The 15,159-nt window shown below is 37.1% G+C and overlaps 1 protein-coding gene across 5 annotated transcripts in view; it reads right to left on the minus strand.

Moving 5' to 3' along the window:
• Nucleotides 1-15,159, minus strand: part of FSIP1 (fibrous sheath interacting protein 1) — a 217,411-nt gene that overhangs the window by 1,814 nt on the left and 200,438 nt on the right. For all 5 annotated transcript variants that reach the window (XM_062205606.1, XM_062205604.1, XM_062205603.1 and 2 more), the window contains one exon: nucleotides 14,580-15,090. In XM_062205606.1, coding sequence (XP_062061590.1) covers nucleotides 14,580-15,090 — 511 coding nt within the window. The remainder of the gene's footprint in view (nucleotides 1-14,579; nucleotides 15,091-15,159) is intronic.

A 15,159-nucleotide genomic window follows, 5' to 3' on the forward strand; every position in this document is an offset into this window, starting at 1 on the left:
TTGCAGCCAGTGAGGGAAGGGCTCACACAATTTTTGGACTCTTGGCCTAGAAACCACAAACATGCTCAGAACATGGCAGGTAGCTGCTGATCCACCTCCCATGCATGCAAACATCAAGGACAGGGGTTGCCCCCTACCAAGGGCCACAACAATTCAGAAGAATTGCTTCCTCTCCTTTGTGCCAGCTGCATTGCATCAGTTGCCCAGCAGCAGGAGGGGAGAGGAAATGCCACCTGCAGGACTCTCCCACCTGCCCAGCACTATCAAGAAATGAGTTGGGGCTGCAGCGGGCAGGTACTCTGTGCACTGGTACCACAGACCTAACCAGACAGAAAAACCCACATTTTCCACCGACACTGAATTTGGCTAGGAGGACCACACACAGACAGCAGCTCTGGGAACACCTAAGTTTCCTTATAGACAGGACTGGCTAGTAGGACATGGTGGTCCTACTGACAGTCCAAGATTCAGAGAGCCTTGCAGCATGTGAAAGAGTTATCTGTTCCCCCGTGTTTATTGCAGCTCAATTCACAATAGCTAAGATATGGAATCAACCCAAATGCCCTTCAACTGAAGACTGGATAAATTATGGGATATGTACACAACGGAATACTACACAGTAGTTAAAAAAAATGAAATCCTGTCATTTGCAACAAAATGGATGAAACTAGACAACATTATACTTAGTGAAATAAGCCACTCCCAAAAGGATAAAAACCATATGTTCCTCCCTGATCAGTGGTAACTAACAGAGTACCTAACAGGTAATCTACAAAAGTGAAATTAACACTTTGAGATGTGATGACTTTGAATAGCCCTTGTCTCGACTATTTAGGAACAGTTTTTTTTTTTTTCATACTATTTGTTGAACTCTTTATTTAGTATAGGCTTACTCTTATGTGTATAAAGTTAACTAAAAACAGACATTAGTAAAACATAAGAATAGGAATAGGAGAGGAAAGAGGAAGAAGGGTTGAAGTGCAAGTGGGCAGGGTGAGTAGGTTAGGAAGAATCACTATATTCCTAAATTTTATTTATGAAATGCATGGAGTTTGTAGACCATAAATACAAGGTTAAAAGGTACAAAAAAAGTAGCCTATTCACACAGTGGACTATTTCAATAACAAAAAATGGAGTATTGATACATACTAAATGTGGACAAATGTTGAAAACATTTAAATGTAAACAGCCAGTAGTAAAAGATCATATACAAATGGTGTATGATTCTTTTTATATGAAATATTCAGACAAGGCAAATTCAGAGATGAAACGTAGATTAATGACTGCCTAGAGCTGTTTCTTTTAGGGATTAAAAAAAGTGAAATTGGCAGTGGTAATGGATGTACAACTCTGTGAGTATACTACAAACCACCGAATTATACACTTTAAATTGGTGAATTGTATGGTATTGGACAGTGCCCCTCCCCTTGCAATTTATGTCCATATCTTAATCCCTGGAACCAATGGATATGTTACTTCACTTGGGGAAAGAGTCTTCAGAGATGCAACTTGGTTAAAGATCTTCAGATGAGGGGATTATCCTGGATTATCCAGGTGTACCCTAATTCTTTTGTGTCTTTATTTTAGAGGAAGAATAAGACACATAGAGAGGAGGGCAACATGAAGATGGAGGCAGAGACTGGAATGCCAAAAGCTAGGAGAAATTGAAAGAAGCAGCAAGGAAGTGTTCTCCTGTAGAGCCTCCAGGCAGAGTGTGACCTTGGTGACAACTTGATTTCACACTCTGTTCTCCAAAACCAGGAAGGAATAAATTTCTGCTGTGGGAATATGCTGTGGTAACAACAGGAAACTAATAAAAGGTATATAAATTACATCTCAACAAACGTGTTATTTAAAGAAACAACAAAAAAAGAATCATCCCAATAATTAAGGACAGATAACTTAGAGTTTATGAGAGCAAAGTGAGAAAAGTACTGATATGACAATATATGGAGAAGAAATATTAAACAGGTTGTAGAGGAAGGTGGGACAGATGAAAAGTAGACCACAATCTCCCAGATATGAGATGAAGGATGATGGACCACAACCCCCAAGTGCTATTCCCGCCAGATGAAGCATTCTTTTTTGCTTGTCCTGTGAATAACCACTCATCCTTGGAGGCTCAATATAAATGTCACTTCCCATTTCTCTAATGTTCATCATTCTCACTCCAGTGCTGCTTATGAACTTTGAAGCTCTTATTATACTTGTCCCACTCAACTGTAATCACCTTTGTAAGTGCCTGCCTTCATCAATAGACCATGGAACACTTCAGAGCAGTGATTATACCCTAGACATCTTATACTCATATCCTAGAACAATAGCCCTCAAGTAAGGAAAATTTGCACCCTGTGAACATTTGGCAATGTCTTGAAATAGTTTTTTGTTTGGCAAATGCTAGTGGCATCTAATGAAGAGGCCAGAGATTCTAGTAAACATCCTACAATGAACGGGACAGCCTTCCATGAAAAAGAAATGTCCAGTTCAAAATGTCAATAGTGCCAAGATTGAAAAACTTGTGGCCGGCACCGTGGCTCACTTGGCTAATCCTCCGCCTGTGGCACTGGCATCCCATATGGGTTCTAGTCCCGACTGCTCCTCTCCCAGTTCAGCTTTCTGCTGTGGCCTGGGAGGGCAGTGGAAGATGGCCCAAGAGCTTGGGCCCTTCACCCGCATGGGAGACCAGGAGGAAGCACCTGGCTCCTGACTTTGGATCGGTGCAGCGCGCTGGCTGTAGCAGCCATTTCGGGGGTGAACCAATGGAAGGAAGTCCTTTCTCTCTGTCTCTCTCTCTCTCTGTCTAACTCTGTCAAAAAAAAAAAAAAAAAAAAAAAAAAGCTTGTCCTGAAACTTTAAAAAAAATCTACAACACAGGAGAAACTCATGAAATGTGTGTGGGGTGGATCGATAGGTGAACGGCTGGCTGGATGGGAGATGAATGATGAATAAGTAAGATGGGCCTTAGAACAGTACTTGTAGTTTTAAATGTTGGTTGCACAACACAATCACCTGGACCCTGTCCTTAGAAACTGACTTAAACAAGTACATATGCCCAGAGTCAATGCCCATAAATTAATTCCTCTGGGATGGAACCAAGGTATTAATCTGATTTATATTTTCCAAGGTGGTTCTAACATGCAGCTAGGGGTAAGAAGCAGCATTAAGCGCCAGAACCAGGTTGACTGGAGGCAGAGGCCAAGTGGAAAGATTTGAAAATCAAAAGTATTAAAAAAATAGGTAATCCCATACTGGCTATCCATATCTACAAATACAATATTGTTCACTAAAAGTAAAGAACTTCAGCTAAGCCTTTCTCTCAGTAGCTAAGAAGAAGGTTGCCCAAAATAATGACAGTAATGAATGCTGGAGAGAAAAGAAGACAATTTGGGTACAGCAGTATCTTTATTGAAAAGAAATTTAAGAAGAAAAAAAGCAGATTAAGCAGAAGGGAAAGAAGATGTCTTCTGCACATTATTTTCACTACCATTACATATGCTAGTGTTTTTAATAATTCCAAAGTAAAGGTGATGAATAAACCATCTAGTCCAGAGCTTCTCACACCTTAGTGCCCTCAAGTCACGTGTTGAAGACATTTTGTTAAAACGCAGACTCCGCCATTTCCAATTTAACACCAGGTTTTTTTTTTTTTCATTTCCAATTATCTTTATATACAGAAGATCGATTCTGCATATAATCAGTAAAGATTTTATCAGTTTGCACCACACAGAAACACAAAGTGTAAAAATACTGCTTCAGTACTAGTTATAGCATCACTGCACATTAGACAACACATTAAGGACAGATCCCACATGAGATGTAAGTACATAGTGACTCCTGTTGCTGACTTAACAATTTGACACTCTTGTTTATGGCGTCAGTAATCTCAAAAAAAAAAACCTGGTGTTAAATTGGAAATGGCATAGAAAATTAATTAATTTTTAAAAAATATTATGTAGCATCTCTGTCTTTAATGTGCTGTACACTGTTATTTAATGCTATAACTAGTACTCCAACAGTATCTTTTTCACTTTGTGTTGCTATATGGGGGCAAACTGTTGAAATCTTTACTTAATATATACTAAACTGATCTGTATATAAAGAGAATTGAAAATGAATCTTGATGTGAAGGGAAGGGGAGAGGGAGCGGGAAAGGGGAGGGTTGCGGGTAGGAGGGAAGTTATGGGAGGGGAGAAGCCATTGTAATCCATAAGCTGTACTTTGGAAATTTATATTCATTAAATAAAAGTTTAATAAATGAAAAAAAAAAAAAAACAAAAAAACGCAGACTCTGACTCAATACATCTGGAGCAGGTCTTAGAACTGTGCAAATCTAACAAGCTCCCCAGTTGATAATGAAACTGTGGGTTACGGATTGGATTCACAGTTGTAGCAGCTGATCTTCAGTAGTTTTTTCCTTAAATCCAATTTAAGTGAAACAATGGAATCGGAAGTTCCTAACAACTGATAAAGAAGTAAGTACTTTGCAACTAAAACAAAAACTCTAAAGCATGAAATTATTCACATAACACTACTAAATAAGATGATAGATAAAAAGATATTTCATAAGTAGATAGGGTAAATGATCAATGACAAATATTTACATGAAAAGTCTACATCAAGGAAAAATTGGATTGGGGAAACTGGTTGAAAGCAACTTGAGGAAATCAATTCAAATATAAACTTACTATACACTAAAGACTTATGTGAAAAAAAAATTAACACTGGAAATTCCTAATTCAGAACTCTGATATCTGGGTCAAATATACATTTGAGGAGGTCTGGTTTACCACATAAAGGGAGAATAAGTTCTTAGGAAGCACATGAGAAGAAATTATTAGCTTTGGGAAAGTAATTTAACACATAATGAGTAGGAGGTCTGAAGGCATGCACTGTTTGAGAAAAAACAGAATTCCATTAAGGCAATGATGAATTTAAAAACTTCCCTAAGTGCAGGGCCAGTGCTGTGGCACAGCGGGTGAAGCCACTGCCTGCAGTGCTGGCATCCCATATGGGTGCTGGTTCAAGTCCAAGCTGCTCCACTTCCAATCAAACTCTCTGCTATGGCCTGAAAAAACAGTAGGGATGACCCAAGTCCTGGGCCCCTGTACCCACGTGGGACACCTGAAAGAAGCTCCTGGCTCCTGGCTTCAGATTGGCCCAGCTCCGGCCGCCATTGCAGCCAACTGAGGAGTGAACCAGCAGATGGAAGCTCTCTCTCTATCTCTCTCTGCCTCTTCTCTCTCTGTGTAACTCTGACTTTCGAATAAATAAATAAATATTTTTTAAAAAAAGAATTAAACTGCTCAAGTGGTATGAAAAATGATATTGTTCAAACACACAACCCCTTCAACCATCACCAAATCCTTCCCAAAAATCACCCCATCAGCAGCCAGGCTTCCTGAAACAAGTTAAAATCAAAAGGTTAGAATTTCAACATGAAGTATATTCAGACCATGCAGTTCATGTGATTGCTACAACTGGTATTCTCTGAAGACTCCGAGAGGGTAACATTTTCTTTCATCTAAACTGAGACCTGTACTTCTCCAGCTTGCACGGTGAAACTCGGTCACTAACACTTGACAGCCTGGACACTCCAACATAGGAACTCTGACTTCAGTAAGCTGGTATATGGCCTTGGATGGAGGTATTAAACAAATAGGCAATGCCTCCCCAGATGATGCTGATGCTCATTTTCCCTAGTCAGGAAAAATGTTCTGTCACTTGGAACAGTGCTTTCCAAACTTCATTGAGGAAAACTGTCACCATATAGTTTATTCAAGTATAAATTCTGAGGCAGTAAGTTTGAGATGGGCCTGTTGGAACCTCAAATTTCTAACAAGCTCCCAGTGGTTGGACCACACCCTAAGTTGCAGAGGTTTATAACAGGGGATAGAAAGCCAAATGTATCCAAAGTGGCAAGCCCATGAAACAGAGAGGGCCAGGTGGGGGTGTGACTTCTTAGAGAACACACCCCTTCCCAGGGAAGTGTCTGCTTACTCAGCTCCCACAGATGCTAACTTCTCAGAAAATCAGAAACACAGACTCTCATAGGAAATCTATTTTAATGTTAACTACCATGTAAGCCAACCCAGGAACTGAGCTAAGCACTTTATGTGAATTTTCTCATTGATCTTCATTACCACACCACAGGGATTTTAAAGCCACCTTATTTAATACATAAGGCAATGAAGGTATAGAGGGAAGAAAGAAACCAGTTAGTAGCAGGGCAAGGATTCAAACCTAGGTCTGCCCTACTCATAGCCTATGTTCCTAACCATTAGGCCATATCACACTGGTCAGTAGTAGGCCAGGCTCCCTCTGCTGGTCTATAGTCTAGCCTAGGATTCTTCTACTTACGTGGACTCTATTAGTTTTGTCTTTTGAGTAACTGATTTGTTCATTAGCTTTATGTTTTAGTTTCAAGTCAGAGTAACAAACTACCCCAGTTTACTGGGGACTGATGGTTTCCTGGGATATGGAACATTCAGTGGAAAAACCATGAAATTCCTGAGATATTTAAGACAGATTTCATTTAAAGGTGTTACTTGAAGAAAAAAACTTATTGTTATATTTGCTATAAAGTTTTTAAGAACTCTGTTCTCCTAACAAGTCCTGTGAGAAATTCCACTTTGTTTTTCTTGGAGTATAGCTCTACCACCTTCTTAAATGCACAATAGACTTTATGTCCTTTTTGCCCTATTCTACATTTGTTATTTGTTATATTTCTTCTTTATTATATGATTTTCTGTTGATACCTAGCTCAAATGCTTAGAAGGAACAAGAGAATACTGTATATGCATCTTTGCCTTTTATTTGACTACCTAGAAAGCAACTCAGCATAAGATACTTTGATTAAATACTGAACTACCCACAGACCTTCAGTGTTTTTGTTTCTGAAGTGCTTGTGCTCTCAGAGGTGTGTCTGAGGTTAGGTGTTCCCCAGAACACTTACTTCCTCCTTCCCTCACACTCCTACACAGAGGGACTTGCAATGGAAGCACACTAGCCTCACTCATGGCTTCCACTCTTCCCCTGGGAAGATTTGGCTGGGGAAGATGGGAGTGCTACTTATTGGTCCCTTAAGCCCCAACAGTTAGTGAACACAACACTGAATATCCACTGGGCCTTGTGTTCAGAAAGCAAAATGATAGCATTATCACTAAGCTTAAACACAACAATGAAGATGAAGTATTTCATGTTGAAAACTTATTTTTCAAGGCTATAAATTAAATTGGTCCTCAACATCATATCAGGGAAAAGATGACAATATGCAGGTACAGGAAGTTCAGAAGTCTCCAAACTTAACCCAAAGAGGAGTTCACCAAGATATATCATAATCAAACTAACAAAAAACACAGACAAAGCATTCAGAAAGCAGCAAGAGATTTTTAAAAAGGGAGCCTCAAGATGGCTTTCAGCATATTTCTCAGCAAAACCTTCTCGAGCCAGGAATGGAAGAACATATTTAAAGTGTTAAAGAAGAAAAAAAATTTTTTCACCTAGCAAAGTTATGAAAGGAGAAAGAAAAACTTTCCCAAACAAAATCTACAGGAGTTGATCATCACTCGGCCTGCGTTCCAGAAAGGGAGTTCTTTAAGCTGATATATAAGGTTCCTAATTAATAAGATAAAACATCACAACCAGAAAAAAAAAGGGGGGGGCCCTTAATGGTCTAAGTACCTGGAATACTATTCAGAAGGCTCTAATACTATACAGGTGGAATGTAAAGCAGTTTTATCTCCTACCTAAAACAACCGCAGCTGCAATAACTGTCAAGAGTTACAAATTACTAAAAGATGTTTTAAGTTTGGACATCTAAATCATAAAAGGTGGGAGAGTAAGGAATGTCAGTATAACCTTTGGTATTCAATTATCGTTAAGTTGCCATGAGCTTAAAATAGTCTGCTATAAGAAGTTTTACATAAGTCTGATAGTAAATGGAAAGCAAAAGCCTATAGTAGTTGCACAAAATATTAAAGGAAAAGATTCATAGCATATCATCATAGAAAATTCACCAGACCACAAAGAGAGGAAGACCACAGCAAGAGAGGAAGAAATAAAAAGTCTACAAAACAACCAGAAAATAAATTACAAAATGGCAGTAGCAACTCTTTACCTATCAATAATTATCCCAGACATAAATGGATCAAATTCTCTAATAAAAAGATATAGAGTGTCTGATGGGATTTAAAAAAAAAAACCAAGATCCACTTATGTGCTACCTATAAGAGACTCACTTTACTAGTAAGGACCTACATACTCTTGAGTAAAGGGAGGGAGAAAGATATTCCGGGGCCAGCACTGTGGCGTAGAGGCTAAAGCCTCCACCTACAGTGCCTGCATCCCATATGGGCGCTGGTTCCAGTCCTGGTTACTCCACTTCTGATCCAGCTCTCTATGACCTTGGAAAGCAGTAGAAGATGGCTCAAGTCCTTGGACCCTTGCACCTGCATCAGAGACCCAGAAAAAGCTCCTGGCTCCTGTCTTGGATCAGCCCAGCTCCAGCCACTGCAGCCAATTGTGGAGTGAACCAGCAGATGGAAGGCCTCTCTCTCTCTCTCTGTCTCTCTCTCTCTCGGCCTTTCCTTCTCTCTCTGCATAACTTTGACTTTCAAATAAATATATATATGAAAGAAAGAAGGAAAGAAAATAAAGGAAGGAAGGAAGAAATTCCATGCAAATGAAAACCAAAAGAAAGCAGTGCTATGTATAAACCCAAAATACATCAAAATTTTAAAACAAGACTAAGAAGGTCATCATAGAATGATAAAAAGGTCAATTCAGCAAAAGGATATAACAATTTTGAATACATATGCACCCAACATCAGAGCACCTACATGTATGAAACATTTATTAAATTATCTGAAAGGACAACTAGACTATAATGCAAAATAGTAGGGTACCTAAATACTCCATGCTCAACAATGGACAGGTTATCTAGTCAGAAAAATCAATAAGGAAATACTGAACTATAGACATACATATAACATTCCATCCAACAGCAACAGAATGTACATTCTTCTCAACCACACATGGAGCATTCTCCAGGAAAGATCATTCTCCAGGAAAAAAAGTATTTAATTTAAAAGGACTGATACAATATCAAGCATCTTATTGAATAACAATAGCATGAAACTAGAAAGCAGTAAAGAGAAATTTTGGAGCATCCAAAAATTTAGAATTCACAAATCATCTTAAACAACATGGTCCTAACAACCAATGGGTCACATAAGAAATCAAAAAGTAATTAAAAAAAAAAAACTAAAGATAAGTAAAAATGGAACTACTATATGCTAAAACTCATGGGATTCAGACAAAGGTGCCATAAATTTATTGCAATAAATATCTATATAAAAATGAAGAAAAAGTTCTCAAATAATCTAATGTTACACCTCAAGGAACTAGAAAAAAAAAACTAAGCCCAAAGTTAGCAAAAGGAAGGAGAAAAACAAATATTTTACAGCAGAAATAAATGAAATAGAGATGAGAACAAAAATGGAAAAACCAGTAAAACTAAGCATTGGTTTTTTGAAAAACAAATCAAGACTGACAAATCATCAGCTAGATTAGAGAAAAATATGAAAATTATAATAAATATAATCATAAATGAAAGAGGATACATTTCAGCTACCATAGAAATACAAGGGATCAAAAGAAATTACTATGTACAATTATATATGAACAGACTGGATAACCTATGGAAATGAATAAATTTCTAGACACACACCATCACAAAGATGGAATCATGAAGGAACAGAAAATCTAAACAAATAATAAACAAAGAGTCTCAATCATTTCTAAAGTCTCCCACCAAAGTCCAGAGCCATATAGCTTCACAGCTAAATTCCACCAAACATTTGAAGAAGAGCTAATACTAATCCTAATCTTCTGCAAACACTTTCAAGAAATTGAAGTGGAAGAAAAGCTTCCAAACTCATTTTACAAGGCCAGTATTACCCTCACACCAAAGCCAAACAAAGACACTACAAGAAATGCCCAAGGACAAGGATGCCCACTCTTACCACTCATATTCAATATCGTTCTGTAAGTCTAGCCAGAGTAACTAGGAAAGAGAAAATAAATAAAATGCATCTTAATAAGAAATGGAAAAAAATTTTCTCTACTGATAACATGATCATAAAAAACCCTGAAAACTCCATCAAAAAACTGTTAGAACTGATAAGAAAATTCAGTGAAGTTGCAGGTTACAAAATCAACATGCAAAAGTCAGCTGTATGCCTATATACTAAAAACATTCTACTCAAAAAGGAAATTGAGAAAACTATCTCATTTACAACAGCATCATAAAACAATAAAAACTTGGAAGTAACTTTAAGCAAATTTAACCTGTACACTAAAAACTACTGCTAATGAAGAAATAGAAGAAAATACAAATAAATGAAAAACTATCCCATGTTCCTAGACTGGAAGGAGTAATGCTGTTAAAATATTTATACTACCCAAAGTGAACTGCAGATTCAGTGAAATTTCTATCAAAATTGTAATGTCATTTTTCACAAAAATAGAAAAAAAAGTCTTAAAATCATATGGAACCACAAAAGACTCAGAAAAGCCAAGACAATCTCAAGCAAAAAGAACAAAGCAAGAGACATCACACTCCATAATTCCAAATATACTAGAAAGTAATTGAAACCACAGCGGCATAGAATTGGCATAAAAGCGGATATAATGACAAATGGAACAGGTTAGGAAGCCCAGGCATAAACTCACACCTTTCTGTGAAGCCTTATGTATTTGACAAGGTGCCAAGAACACACAACAGAGAAAGGACAGTTTCTTCCATAAATAGCATTGTTTATTGATTAAACAGGATATCCATATGCAGAAGAACAAAAGTTGATCTTTATTTCATACTATATATAAAACTCAACTCAAAATGGATTAAAGACTTAAATATAAGACCTGAATTTGAAAAACTACAGAAGATAAAAGGGCAAATGCTCTATGACATTGATTTTTGGTTATGAACTCAAAAACACAGGCAACAAAAATAGACAAATGGGATTACATCAAACTAAAATCTTGTGCACAGGAGGGAAAACAACAAAATAAAGAGTAAACACTCATAGTGGGAGAAAATATTTGAAAACCATACAAACTTATAAGGAGTTAACCAAAATACATAAGCAGTTCAAACAATTCAGTGGCAAAAAAACAAATAACTTTATTTTAAAATGGGCCAAAAACATCTGAATGGGCATTTCTCCAAAAAAGACATAAAAATAGCCAGCAAGTTCATAAAAAGATGCTCACCATCACTTATCATTAGGAAAGTACAAATTAAAACCATAATTAGATTTCTTCTCATATGTGTTAGAAGCGCTACTATGAAAAAGACCAAAAAATGACACATTCTGATGAAGATGTGGAGAAAAAGTATCCTTAGACACTACTGGTAGAAATGTGAATGAGTACAGTGATTATGAGGACAGTGAAATGAGGACGGTATAGAGGTCCTCCAAACCCAAAAAATAAACCTACCATATTATGACCCAGCCATCCTATTCTGGGCACATATCTGAAGGAAATCATACCAACATAAAGAAATAACTGCACTCCCACCTTCATTGCAGTAGTATTCAAAACAGCCAAGATACAGAATCAACCCAGATGTCTAGTGATGGATGAATGGATAAGGAAATTGTGGTGTATATTTATACAATGGAATGTTACTTTGCCATAAAAGGGGTAATATCATGTTTGCATCAAAATTGATGAAAGTGGAGATTATTATGTTAAGTGAAATAAACCAGACACAGAAAGACAAATACCAATAGCTACTTGGAAGTTAAAATAGCAACTGCTAAAGTTTTGGAAGAGTAGGGAAGAGGGTTAGGGGGAGGTTGGATAGTGGGTACCAAAACACAGTTGTATAGAGGTAATAGGTTCTAGCATAGTTGCACAGTGGGGCAACTATAAAGTTCACAATAATGTATTAGACACTGTATAAGGAACTGGAACAGAGGAGGCGCTGGGTTCTAAACACAAAGAAAAGAAAAAGAAATGGGGAGCCTAGTTGCCTGGCTTGATTGGTTTATGCTGCATGTATGTGTTGGGATATTGTGCTGTATTCCATAAAAATGTGTATCACATGTTAATCAAAAAGACTTAAAAGAAATATTTTAAGAAAAAAATGTTAAAAATGGTAAATGTTAACAAGCATGTGAAGCAGAGAGAATCCTTACATATTGTTAGTGAAAATGTTGAGTACTGCCTTTACGGGACACTTCAGAGGTTCCTCAGAAAACTAAAAATAAAATTACCATCTGATCTAGCAATCCCACATAGGGGTGTATTTGTGTGTGTGCATCCAAAGGAGATAAAATCAATATGGATATCTGAACTCCCATGTTCACCACAGTCTTATCCATGATACCCAAGATATGAAATCAACCTAAGTGTCTATCAACATGTGAGTGGATAAAGAAAATGTAGTACATACACACAATGAAATACTTTTCAGCCTTTAAAGGGGCAATTTTGTCTTCTGCAATAACATGGGTGAACCTGGAAGACATTATGCTAAAGTTATATAGGTCACGATCTCACACGTATGTGGAATCCCAAGAAGTCGAACTCATGGAAGTAGAGAGTATCATAATCAAAGCTACCATGGATTGCAGGTGGGATGAGGGGAGAGAGGGACTGAGAAGTTGTTGGTTAAAGGATACAAAAGTTCCACTTAGGAGGTATAAATTTTGACTTCTATAGCACAGGAAAGTTACTATAGTCAATAATGGTATTTTGTGTATTTCAAAATAACTCAGTGAATTTCAAATGTCTTACCATAAAAATTATAAGTGAGGTGGTGATACGTAATGGGTTAATTTGAATCATTCTACATTGTATACAACTATCAAATCATCACATTGTACCCCACAGAGTATATAATTATGATTTATCAATTTAAAATATTAATTTTAAAAACATAGCTTGTGAAATTTCACTTAAAAAGAAAAAAATATCCAAATCTTTGCATAGAATGTGAGGCTTACATTAATTCTTAATTGACCTTACCTGCTTTCATTCATAATGTATAGAATAAATATGAACTGTATTTTCAGTATACTATTCCAAAACTAGACACAAATTTAAAGGATTTTCTTTATTAAACAGTTCATTTAAGGCTGTTTTTGGACATCATGGAAAATGTAAAATGAACTCAAAGGTAGGATGTCTATTCTTAAAAAGGTCACACACTTTGAAGGAAAAGATATAGATGCATACATTACAGTATCAAGGCAATATGTGTAAAATGACCCAGTAGGAACCAAGATGCTTGGACACTTGGAAGAAAAATGAAACTTTTAACAGAAGGGACTAGGAAGATCAGATTCTCAGACGATGGACTGCAATTCAACTACTGCTGAACGAATACCTCAAATTTGTGGCAAGAAAAGGGCCTGAGCAACAGCAGATGCGTTGGAAAACCTAAAACCAGATTACCTACAACCTGAATCACATTAAGTAACTAATTTGAGACTGATATAAGAAACCTTCAGATCAGACTGTGGAGACCTTGAATAGCAAGTGAAAGAACACAGAGTTCATCCACTAGGAGTTAGAGACCCATAAAAGCTTTTTGAGCTAGGAAATGTGGTTATCAAAACTGTATCAGGAAATTAGCTTAGCAGAAGTCAACAACGACATGAAGAGGAAAGAGATCAGAGGCAGGAGGAGACTTGATGGAGGGTTAACTGCATTGGTCCAGTGGATACAGTAGGAAGGCAAAGGGAGGTATGGGCATAAGCAACACAGGAGGAGAACAATAATATCTTAGTGGACAGCAAGGGATAAGGACAATGCAAGGCTGACTCAGATTTTCAGCCTGGGTGATTGAAGTAACAGAATTCAGGAGGAAAATCTGAGTTCAGAGGGAAGACAAGGATATCAGTCTGAGGTCACATTCAGACAGTTTTCCATCAGGAAGTTAGAAGTACAAAATAGAGGTGTTAGTACAGAAGAAACAGATTATACTCTTAGATTTAACTGGAAATAAATTAATAAATAGATATTTAAGAAGCAATATATTTTAGAGTAATCTACACTAGAGATAAAAGTTGAAGGTATTTAAATAGAGTTGCTAATTATGACAGACTTTTAACAAGTATTTGAATCCTGTACCATTGCAAGATGCAACACTGGATCATGACAAAATACCTGAGGATATAAGAGTGGGCTAGGACAGGAAGTCTGCATAAACAAACTAAAATAACCACAATAAAAGTTATGAAATTTTTCAGATTCATTCCTTGGAACAAATTTTCATCACTAAAGTTTGGAAATTGAAGTACTAAACAAATCTATTCAAATTACTTCCCTATTCAAATGAATTTCTCTTTTTCTATGAAATAAACATAGAACTCCTCACCATAAAAGTTAACATACTTCATAGGAATACTAATCAAAACCTTGATTTCATTGGAACAAGCAAGATTTTACTGACACCATCTGAGACAAATGTATCTTCTTGTTCTGCTCTAGTTTAAGCCATAGCCTCTGAGTACTGAGATGCTTCTAAGAGTTATTCACCAAAACACATGTTCTCCAAGCCTCACCTGTTTTTGGTTTCCCAGAAGGGCTGAGTTTCAGATGTTGGTCTTCTGGTGAAAGGTTCATACTAATATCATCCAGTGGATCATCCAAGAAGGAGGGCCTTTGAAGTCTCCCAATGCCAAGAGTCTTTGACATAAAATAGTCATGTGCGTCACTAACAACCTCCGCCTTAGAAAATTGAAGGCATTTCATATTCTCCACTTCAATGACAAGAGCTTCTGGCATGTAATGTCCTGTCAAAGCTTTAGTGAGGTAATAGCCTTCAGAGGATTCACAACCTGCATCTTCAAGCCTGTTTGCATCTTCTGCCTCAGCTTCCTGGGCCTTTGTTTCTGCTTCATTTAGTAATTTAGAAAGGATGGACTTGGAAAGCTGGGATGGCTCCGATGTAACATCCTCAATGTCTTTGTTTTCTCTTCCTTCAGGAAGTGGAATGATGGACTTTTGTTTGAATATGCATCCATCCAGAAGACACTGTAACTGTATCTCGGAGAGCAGTGATGTAGAATCTAACTGATAAAACAAAGCAAAAGTCTTCATGATCAATTGATCAAGTAACACGTATTTTTTGTAAACTTTCAG

This window comes from Lepus europaeus, chromosome 11 (assembly GCF_033115175.1).
Source record: "Lepus europaeus isolate LE1 chromosome 11, mLepTim1.pri, whole genome shotgun sequence".
NCBI lineage: Eukaryota > Metazoa > Chordata > Mammalia > Lagomorpha > Leporidae > Lepus > Lepus europaeus.